The following is an 11,248-nucleotide window of genomic DNA, read 5'->3' as shown; positions in this document are numbered from 1 at the left end:
AACTTCATATTTTTGCACACCAGCTAAAAAATCGAAATATTCAGCATTTCAACATAAAATCTGACTTCAATGGAGACTTCGGCTAAAATCAGACTCACTTCGAATACTCCCAAAAACTTGATCAACAATTGTTTAATTTTTAAAATATATTTTATTTACGTTGTATGTGTGTTTGTAAGTGTTTTTCATATACAATCAGATTTAGATTCATACACAAATATGCATACAGAATGTGATGTGATGTGATGTGATGCATATAGTTGGAGAGTCTGCACAAATGTTGTAGGTACCTTAGGCAATTACATATTGTATCGGTAGAGACAATCTACGTGTAGCTTAGATGGTAGTATATACTCGGTACTATATTTAAGCTTAATTACATTTTCGTATCATAAACGCTATCGTGTGTCCTGTGTATGAAATGAAGAGTCTGTCCTTGCGATGTGTGTGATAATGATAGGAGACAGTACAGTATCTATATCTTATGCATATATAGCGTCGCTTAAATGGTCATGACGAGCTTAGATGATGGGGGGAATATACTCTCTCGTACGATGTATGTATGTACGCATAGTATTTATAATTGATATTTGCGATAGAGGAGAATCTTGTGCAATACATTTGCTTGTTGGATTTTGGTTTTTGTTTTTTTGCTTGGAAAAGTAGATACAGAAATTCTCATATTCAGCGTATGTACAGTAGTGGGTAGTTTTATGGTGTATTTGCAATCGAATATGTATGAGGATATGAGTGTGTACGCGTAAGGCTACCATTTACTTAGGGCTATAGAATTCATACATACATACATTAAAGGCAATTTGTATTTCTCATTTTCTATTTTCTGTGTTGCTGTTGCTGTTCTTCGCAATTAAGGTGTTAGATCTACAATATTTGGATACGTCATATGTGTTGGTTTTTGTGTCAATAAGTTGGTTGCTTGCTCAAATTAAAGCTCGATTTGGACTCTCATTGAGATTCGTTTAGTGTTGAAAATATATACGTAATAAAGGCAGAGGGGGCAGCTTACAATGATGAATTAACAATAATTTAAATGTACAAAATAATCACTAAATAATTGAGATTTGTTTATGTTCTACAAGAGTCTGCACAGGGCCTAGGCGCTAAGCTTACAAATAACACTTAACAAAGAAAGAGAGAGGGAGAGCAGCTAGAGGGAGATTCATTTACCATTGCTTATTATAGGGATCTCTTTTGTTTACCTCCTCTCCTTTCTCCTCTCAACACAAGGCCACATGAAATATTGAAAATTGAAATTTTCATAAACTTCCGCTCTCCCCGCCTGTCGGGGAGATATTTAAAACTAGGAAGGGAGGGATGGAGCTGAAAACTTGACCAAAACATGCAGAAATCAATCATTTTCTATAGACTTTTTACATTCAGCTGTGGTGGATGCTCTCTGTGGCTGTGGCTGTGGCGGTTGCTCTGGCTCTAACATCCATCATTCTTCAACGGAACAATAGCTCATCGTCGGGCTCGAACTGAAATAGTTCCGCCTTCTCCCAGTCCTATACATCGCTCTGCTTGGCATTCGTGTTGATGATGAAGGCCCCGTTGATGTGGCCATTGGCATGCGATTTGCCATTGTGTGGCGTGTAGAGATTCGTCAGGCCATTCTTGCCATTGGCAATCATGATGGCCGTGTGGGGCGTGCCGCCATTCAGCTGTGCCACCAGCGGATTCTTGGTGGCCTCCGCCGGCGGTGTGGTCAGCGGCGGCGTCACCGGGGAGGGTTTGATCAGCTCCAGCTTGTCGTCCGTGGAGCCCTTCAGCGGTGACTTGACCAGCGCTCCGTTGCCCACATGTCCGAGTGGCTTGCGATGGGGCAGGGCAAAGCGCAGCTTATCCCAGAACCACGGATCGCCCCACTTCAGGTAGGTGTTCATCTTGAGGTACGCCTTCAGCTCCTCGTCCAGCTTCTCCACGTCTCCGATGTCCGAGTAGATGACCACAATGATGCGGGCACGTCCCTCGTTCAGCGCCGCTCTATGTGCCGCCCGGAACTCCATGCGCGCCCACTCCGACTCGATGAAGTTCTGACTCAGCACGATGATAGTGCGTCTGGAGTCTGCTACAGAGCGCACAATATTCTCGGGAATAAAGCCACCGACCAGCCAGTCACGTTCGTGCACGCAGAGCTGGAACTTTTGGGGTCCGTGCTCCAGCTGAGGCACGAGGTACTGCTCGATGAAGCTTTGATCTTTGTGGGAGTACGAGATGAAGGCATCGAACTTCTTGTCCTTGTCCAGCTCCTCCTCGGTGACGAACCACAGGAACATGTTGTGCGCGTACAGCCAGATCTTGATCTCCGTTTGGTATTTGTAGTAGAGAGCGGCAGTGATGCCAGCCAGGAATCCAGCCAGCGAGATGACCACAGCCATCGCAATGAAGACACCCTTCTCCTCCGGACAAATGTCGTTTGTCGAGAGCTCCGCCATTCGAGTGGGCGTCTCTGCGTCCATGCACAGCATCTCACCGCGATCCGCTATCCTCTCGTAGTTGCTCTGCGTGAAGAGCAGCAGTGGCTTGGTCTCGCAGTTGCAGATCCACGGATTGCCCGAGAGCATCAGCGAGCGTCTGGGCATCGTGCGATTGAGGAAGCCCAGCACAGTGGTGTTCAGTGCCTGCAGATGGTTGCGCCGCACATCGAGATGCTTCAAGTTGGGCGGCAGTCGGTCCACGTCGATGTGGGTGAGATTGTTGCCAGCCAAATGGAGGCTCGTCACGTTCTCGTAGCCGGGAGAGCGGGCTGGAGGCAGGCTGAGCAGCGTATTGTTGTCCAGATGGAGTTCCATGATGTGCAGATTGTCGTAGAGGGTGGGCAGCTCTGGCACCTGGGTGAGATTGCCCTGATGGCACTTGATGACCAGCGCCTTGTCGAAGGTGCGCACCCAGCATCGGCAGCCGCGCGGACACTGCCGCTGGCCGGGCTCCTCTGCACTGCCGATGGGACAGATGAGTTCCTTCGGCGGCACCATACGCACTGGCAGATCCATCAGGTTGTGCGGCTGACTGCAGGTGAGTCGATCAGTGTCGAACTTGAACTGTTTCGCGTACTCCGGCACATGGGCGCCCCGCACCAGCTGCACGAACCACAGCAAGGTGCAGTCACAGATCAGAGGATTATTGTTTAGGTCCATGCGCAGGACACTCGTGGACATCTCCCCATCGGGCATCACTGGCAGCTGCGGATAAAAGTTGATTCTGCTGATCTGGTTGTGGGTGATGTTCACAAACAGATTGGACCTCGACAGAAACTGCAGGTCCTCGTAGATCAGGGAGCTAATGTTGTTGTAGCTCAGATCCAGCTCCTGGAGATTGATCAGATTGAAGTTCCAGTCGCGATAGATGAACATGATCGAGTTGTTGCGCAGATTGAGGGTCTGCAGGCTGGCCAAGTGACTGAAGGGGGAGTTCAGTTGCTCCTGGACTATGCTGTCGAGCAGCGGCTGCTGCAAGTCAATCAGATTATGCTCCATGCTGATGTGCATCAGTCCCGTGTTGGCCGCAAAGGCATTGCCGGCAATGGTTTTCACGAGATTGTTATTCATATTGAGAGTTTCCAGTTTTTCCAGCTTGCTGAATATGTCACTATGGAGAGAATGAGAGGAAGACAGGCAGAAATGTGATGAGTGGAGGAGTAAAGCGGAAACCTTTTGCTTGAACACCCACCTGCTTATGCCTGAGAGCATATTCTCAGCCAGATTTAAATCCACCAACTTCGTTGTGTGCTCAAAGAACGTATCCGGCAGATAAGTCAATTTATTGTTGCTTAAATCCAGACTCAAAAGGTTCGTCTGGTGCTCTAGGAGCTGAGCTGGCAGTGTACTCAAATAGTTATCCCTCAGCGAGATGTTTGTGATCTCCGTGGACTGCTCGAAGAGGTCACTGGGCAGTGTCTCTAGATCGCAGCGAAGGAGCAGAACCCTAAGCTCTGGCTGATTGGCAAACAGTCGAGCGGGAAGCGTGGACAGTGGCACACGATTGTTCAGCAGACGCACCTGCCTGAGCTGCTTGTTGTGCTCGAAGAGGCCCTCGGGCAGCGAACGGAAGTGATTCGCACTCAGATTGATCTCCGTGAGATTCACGAGCAGCGAGAAGACATCGTGGGGCAGCTGCTCAATGCCGTTGGCATGCAGATCCACATCCACCACAGAGCTGGCGCCCTCAAAGTCGTGCTTCGTCAGGTTGTGCAGCTGATTGCTCCACAGATTCAAGTGCCGCAGCTTGGGCATCCGACTGAACACGCCATGTGGCAGGTGCTTCAGGCCATTGCTGCCCAGTTCGAGCGACTCGAGATTCTCCAGGTTGTCAAACAGATGCGCTGGCAGTTCCACAATATTCGCCCGAAGATCGAGCCAACTGAGGTTCCGCAGATCTGCGAGAAAGTCCGCAGGAATGTACGTGAACCGCCGAGAGGTAAACCGCAGTCGCTTCAGGTTCTGCAGGTGATCCAAGTGCCGACGCGTGATGTTCACCCCCAGATTGTCGCTCTCAAAGATGAGCATCTTGGGGCTGCGGATGCCCAGGTGCTCCAGTATGCCCGCAATCGGTGTGTGTCCGGGCAATGGGCAGCGCTGGATCTGCACCCGTTCGATCTCGCCGATATTCAGTTGCGGCAGCTGTTTGTACTCTTTCGCATCCGTCAGATTGCACTCGATCTGGACATTCGAATTGGGCCGAATGGCCAGCCGGAACTTCGGGTACACATTGTAGGCATTCGCGGGGCAGTAGATCTCGTACTCGGCCATCGATGGGGCACACTGGCAGGACGAACTGACGCTCAGTTCGTTGCACTCATCCCGTCCGAAGGCCGTCTCGCCGGTCTGCCACTGCAACAGCTGCAGCAGCACCACCAGCAGCAGCTTTAATGCCGCTCTCAGTCGACTCATGACGACAATGATGATGATGCTGAAGGTTTGTCTCTATGGAATTGCTGTGCTTGCTGCAAGTAGAAAGGGGGTAAGGAAGAGCACATAATTAGCAAAGAAGTAAATGTAATTGGAGCTCTAATTAATAACTGTCAAGTTTTTGATTTAAACTCTAGGAATGAGGCACACAGCGAGGGACATTTGTCATCATCATAATGACACGACAGCCGTAACGAGCATTCGAAATGTAATGACAAGCCAGCCAGGACTGACTGAGCGCCAGGACGACTTTAAGTTAATTATATGGCACAATGAGTAAGAGCAAAAAATAAAACGCAATTTAAATGAAAATGTTGGTTCTTTGGTAAATGAATTTATTTATGTGCATATGTATGAATGTATGCATGAGTAAACCCCGCTCATTAGGTTGCTCTGCTAAAGTCTGTTCAAAATGTCGCTTAATAAAAAGACAGTTAATTAAGCGCGCGAGTCAGAATTTTTGACAATCCAGCAAAAATATTTCATTAGCAGCACACACGCACACAGCCATGTGTGCGCCTCATCCCACCTCCTTGCCGAAAAATGAATTCAATTTAAATGTAGTGTACATTTGGGAGCTGCTAAAGCCTTTGGAGTCTCGTTGTGCTGGGCCATTACGTGCAAACACACACACACAGGCATACAGGAACACAAGCAAACAGCAAACAGTGCGCCGTGTCACAGCTCCAAAGCGACACCTAGCGGCAACAGCACGCATTAGAGATGCGCACTTTGTGCAGGTTCGTGAGCGAACTGAATAGAACACCAGACACGAACTTGGATAAATATAGCTGCGGTATATCCTAAATGTGAATTATTTTCAGATTTTCAGACTAAAAATCATTTTTAAAATATTTTCTCAAAACCAAAATGAATTTTCCTGCACCCACAGAAACGCTGTCATCACTCACGATGAATCTCTAGACTTGCTTTCACATCCACTGTGCGTGCGGCAAGCAATGTTGCATTTCATGGCTGGCTCACCTCGCAACCACGCCCCACTCCTGTACGCCCGTAACCCTTTCTACCTGCATACCTCCTCCCCCTTACTCTCCCTCCAACCGTGCGGTGTAATTACGGTCAGAGAGTGTATAAAATGTTGTAAAGCTTTCGGATGCTTTTTCTACTACGAGTGTATGTACATCTTATCCGTACAGTCCGCTCTGTCAGCCCGTTGTACCGTTCTGCCGTGTGATGTTCGTGCTGCTGTTTGTGTATCCTGGCATCCTCGTATGCATATTGTCCGTATGGCCACTCAACCGCTCTTTGTGCATTTAATGAATTTGTCATGCACTCGAGTGCTGCATAATACGAGATTTTGTTTAAAGCTTCGAGATCAACTTGAGCGACAGACAGGACGAGGACTAGGAGTTTCTGTCATCTCTGTCTTTGTACCCTTCAAAGTGTGTTCCACCCCCTTACCAGCTCTTTCAGATGCTGACAATCTAATTGTGCCCATTACGAACAATTTGAAAGGAATTCAATTAAAAGTTTTTCGGCTGTTGGCTGCCTTCTTGCCCGTCTGTCACTTTACTTTAGGCCATAGAAAGGGAACTTTAGGCCATCTATTGCAACAACCCGAACGGAAAAAAGTTCTCTCTGCCCGCTCCGGGAGGCTTTTGAATGAAATTTTGATAAGGCTATTTAATTATGCGCGCCGTAATTTGATTTCCAAATTGGTGACTTTTCCATTAATTAGAGGGGCCAACAATGATGAAATTTACAGTGCCGCCTCTGGCTACTGTCACTGGGCTGCTCGGCGCTGGGGGACTGGAAAATCATATTGATTTTCCTGCCTTTCGCTTTGTTAACTTGATAAAGTGGATAAGCCAGGCCTGGACAGCGACAAAAACATCTTTTGGCTATTTAAAAATTTGTTTTGTTTTTGCTATAGAGAAAATAATTTGTTCAAGTTGATGGACACATTCCTTTCATTTTGTTTCACACATAAATTCTATGAACATATTTCTCTTATTTATTTTATCAAATATTTTTCCATCCAAGGTATGGTGGAAAGTTTGATAGTTGTATATCCGATATTCGATATGAAAATCTCTGTTCCCCATGCGATATCGAGCTCGAACAATTCTGCAAATCCTTAAGCTGTTATGCGGAGGCAGAGGCACGTCTGGCTGCAGCAGCATAAGCATCAGCATCGGCATCAGGAGTTCATTTTGAGCTCAACACCTTGTTCTAGGGCCATGGCTTGTGGCACTGCTCTCCTATTTGTGTAGCCAGCTTCAATTTCGCATAAAACTTTAAGCACTTTTCACCCAATGAGGCAGCCAACCTCAGCTGTGTTTTGCCTTTTAAATTTCTTATCTTAACTGGCTTCGGTTTTTTCCATTCAGCCATGGCAAGCCAAGAAATCGAGTCAGCCACATCGACCGTACTGCCCAGACCTTCTTAGCCAAGTTGGCTATTGTTGTGTTCTGTGTGTTGGCTTAGTGCCTTAGTTGCTGTTGCTGTTCTTTTGCCAAGATTTTAAACATTTATATTCACTTAGGAAAATTACTTTTCGCTTTTATGCCACGCTGGCAGTGTAAATATCCTGCAACGAGCTGGAACCTGGCTTCAAGCCACACTCACATCCACATTGATATCCCGAACTCGTTTGTTTATGCAATCTAATCTGTGGGCGGGCGAAAGAAGGTGTAGGAAATCTTTGTTTGCTGACAGCTTGCCTCAAGCGGAACGCTTGCGGCAAAGTGTCATTCGATCTGGAGGAACAATCAAGACTTCAAGTGTTTTTCTACTCCTACTCGTATTCCTTCCACTCCCACTCTTCGGGATGTCCTCAAAATTAATTGTATTCCTTGTGCTAAGCCTGCTTTAGCCATTAAAAATAATTGTTAATTTTCCGCATGCCTTGAAAATGCTTTTGGAAAATTATGAAGCCACCTTTCCTGCCGCGGCGTGGCGTGGCGTGGCGTTGCGCTCGATTAAAAAGGTTTGTCGTTTTTAATTAGACGCTCGCTCGGTGTTCCAGGTGTCGTTAATAAAGGTTAACAAAGTTTTCCATCCCAGCCGCTCAGATTTTTCACACATTTTCACCCACACACGCTGAGAGTAACCTCAATATTACACCCACACACACAAATAGCATTCCTCAAGCTTGGTTCTCATTCCCGTCGCAGAGATTCACAGACATTCCAGTTGAGTGCGCATTTTTGCACTCTCATGGCCCCCCTCCCGCGCATCCGTTTCCGGTATGTAACGGTACTAAATTCATTAGGCACACTAAATTACAACCACAGGCATGCTACGCCACAGTGTGTGGCATGATGATGTTGCCTGCCACCAAAGCAGCTGCCTCGAGGAGCCTCTCGCCACAGCGAAGAAGTCTCCCATTGAGTGGAGACTAGAGCATGCTGTAGCCTGGTTTGGGTATCCTTTTCCTGTTACCTTGAATTTTTATTGCCCACCCAAGGAGTGTACCTACTATGTACGAAAGAGTACCCACAATGTAAGCCTTCACTGGAGCGGGAATGTGTGCCATTTAATAGTCGTGTGTGGTGGTACCGCCCGCAGCTTGCTCTTGAAAATTGGCTTTCGGGATGCCTGCCGCAGTGAGACAGAGAGAGAAGGATTTGATGCGTCTTATTGCACGGTGGCCCCATTGCCACATTTAATGGTGAACTTTTCTTAATGCCTGCAGAGTCGGGGATTAAGGCAGTGCCAAAGCGTTTTTAATGGCGTTGACATATTGTTCCGTTGCTTAAATGAGAAATTTCCAAAAAAAAAAACAAAAACAAAAACAAAAAACAGCAGCAGCAGAAGTAGCACTCGTGGCAGCCATGAAAGTGCCACACATTTACTTGTATACGCACTCGCACACACACAGAAACATTCATCAATCAACATGACTAATTACTACAATTTCTGCCAAACGGCAGCAGCAGCAGCAGGAGCGACAGCGACAGCGACAGCAGCAGGAGACTCCTGTCGTCTTGCCTGCCACTCTGGGGGTAAAGAGAGAGCTCAAGAGAGAGCGAGAGAGAGAAAGAGAGCAAAAGAAAATCGTACAAGTTGTTTAACAATTTCTTATTAAAAACTTACAAATGCTTGGAGAGCGGAAAGTTCTTACACGCATCGTGAGGGTAAGCTCTTGGCCCACAACTGTGGTTTTTTGTATCTTATTGCAGCAGAAATGTTTTCCCTTTTCCCCCCTTCGTCCCTTTCATGGCAAAAGGGATGTGTGTGTGTGTGTGTGTGTGCTGGTGCTGCTGCTTGTTTGCCAAAGGATTTCAATTCCCCCAAAAACTTTTGCAAGTCTTTCGGCGTCTCCTTCCCCACACATCTCTAACGTCTCCCATGTTTCTGGTTTTCAGACATCGTCCGCCCTCAGCCCTCAGCATAAACACTCTCGATGCACGGAAGGCAGCTGCGAGACATGTTTATATAGCCAGCTATTGCTCCGTAGTATTGGGTTGGGCTTGAATGCATTGGCAACCAAAGCTCTGGGTAAACATCTGTGCTACGTTGATGGAAATGTGTGGGTGGTTGGTTGGTTGGTGTGGTATGGGTCCTTCTAAGCTGGTCTTAATATTGGAAATAGTTCAATATGTGATGGGTCATGTTGCAACTACAGTGGCAGTGCAACTAGCTACAAATGCAGTGGTCGGGCCACTCAAATGCCAGGCAGCAGCACACTTAAATGCCATGCAGCACATACAACCTCAAGGCACTAGATGCGAATGCAGAGAAACATTCCATTCGATTGAGTTTGAGGGTTACGAGAGTCCAGAGTCCAGAGCCCAGCATGTGGTGTTCTACTCCTGAAACTTTAACCGAAAAAGGTAAAGCCCTTCCAGCTAATTATGCGCCAGAAATCGCATCCGAAATGTTGAAGCCTCTTGAAATGAATTCATTAAATCCTGCATTCATTATTTATGGCTTACACTTTCTGCAGAATTTTATGCTTAAGCGTAAAGCGCATTCCACAGAACACAAGACAGGCAGACTGGCAGACGGAGAGACGAGATGAGAACTCTGGAAGCGCTACAGACAAAGTGAAACAAGAAAGGAAATCGGGGCAGCAGAGCCGCAGGGTAAGATACCCTTTAAGTGGGTGTTAACAACATATTTCAGAGAGCGATTCCTGATTGTAAAACTATGCTATGTTATATGAACAATCTCATTTTTCTGCCATATTTGCCTATGATTAAAGGATCTCTAAGGACAGATTGTCTGTTAAAGTAATCAAGAATAATTACTACCACCACTGCCACACAAACTCCTCTGAATAATCATCATACCCACAGTTGGTGTGAGGCTGCAGAGAGTATAAAAATATCTCGAAGCTGCTTACGCGATGACGCCTCTGCTTAAGTGCAAACCGCCGCCGGCTTGGCGATTCGCTCAAGTGCAAGGCTACTGGAGGGAGAGAGAACGAGAAAGATGGAAAAATATACACAGACTGTGGACTGGGTGTTGGAGATGGGGTGATGGGTGACTGGGTGTCGAAATGCTCTCATTTAAATGTAAAATTTCTATTAGTAAATGCAACCCGGCAGCTGCTCAACTTTTAAGCAGACAAAAAGCGGAGTGAAGCGTAGCTCAACTTCAAAGTCAACGGCAAATCCATAAGATACTCATTCTCTCATTTGGCAGCGGAGAAGTTACAGCGTACTCCCCCAACCAGCTGCACAGCTCGCTGAAAGTTCAAGTTGCAAGAATGAAACGACGTCGGCGGTGGCAGCTTCAGCTGCTAAGCAGATGAAAGAAAAAGGGGTTAAGACCTGATTTGAGGCACACACACACACACACACCCAGGGAGTGAGAAGGGCCTCCTCTCTTCAGATGAAAGCCAGAGCCGAGCTCATTGTCTGCGAAATAGAAAGGCAGGCAAGATGATGCCGATGCAGTTTTTTTTTTGTTTTCTTGACTTTTTTTTTCGCGTTGCCAAGTCAGCGAAGAGTCATGGGGCAGGGGACAGGAGGCAGGCGGCAGGCGGCAGAGCTTGCCAAGTGAAAGGCTTTGTAATGTCATTTGTCTGTTAATCATGTTGGCCTCCCCAAGTTTCTGAGCAAAAGTTTTAGCATAATGCGCTCGTGCCCGGGACAAATGCAGAAACTTGTTGAGCCCGAGCCTTCATCATCATCATCATCCCGGGAGTGGAGCGAGGCCGTGGATTGGGGGCAGGCATGCGTGACGCATTCATGTTTAATAGCTGGCCCATTGTTGGCCCAGGTCGATGATGATGTTGTTGTTCTTCTTGTTGCTGTTGCTCCTGTCCGCCGCATGCCTTTGAGGTTGACCAGAGCGCCGAAGCGCCTGGTGGCGCTGATTGTTGTTTGCTGTAGGGTGGGTGCCGGTGC

At 47.1% G+C, this 11,248-nt stretch overlaps 1 protein-coding gene across 1 annotated transcript in view; it reads right to left on the bottom strand.

Annotated features, from left to right (window-relative positions):
• Positions 1-595: 595 nt before the first annotated feature.
• LOC117582792 (protein toll) overlaps positions 596-11,248 on the bottom strand; it is a 47,872-nt gene continuing 37,219 nt past the window's right edge. The window contains exons 3-4 of the mRNA XM_034270800.1: positions 3,691-4,963; positions 596-3,609 (exon numbers count right to left, since the gene is read on the bottom strand). Of these exons, the coding sequence (XP_034126691.1) occupies positions 1,527-3,609; positions 3,691-4,910 (3,303 nt within the window). The 5' untranslated portion in view covers positions 4,911-4,963 and the 3' untranslated portion in view covers positions 596-1,526. The remainder of the gene's footprint in view (positions 3,610-3,690; positions 4,964-11,248) is intronic.

Source organism: Drosophila guanche, unplaced genomic scaffold (assembly GCF_900245975.1).
Source record: "Drosophila guanche unplaced genomic scaffold, DGUA_6, whole genome shotgun sequence".
NCBI lineage: Eukaryota > Metazoa > Arthropoda > Insecta > Diptera > Drosophilidae > Drosophila > Drosophila guanche.
This window is presented reverse-complemented; position numbering and strand designations above follow the sequence as displayed.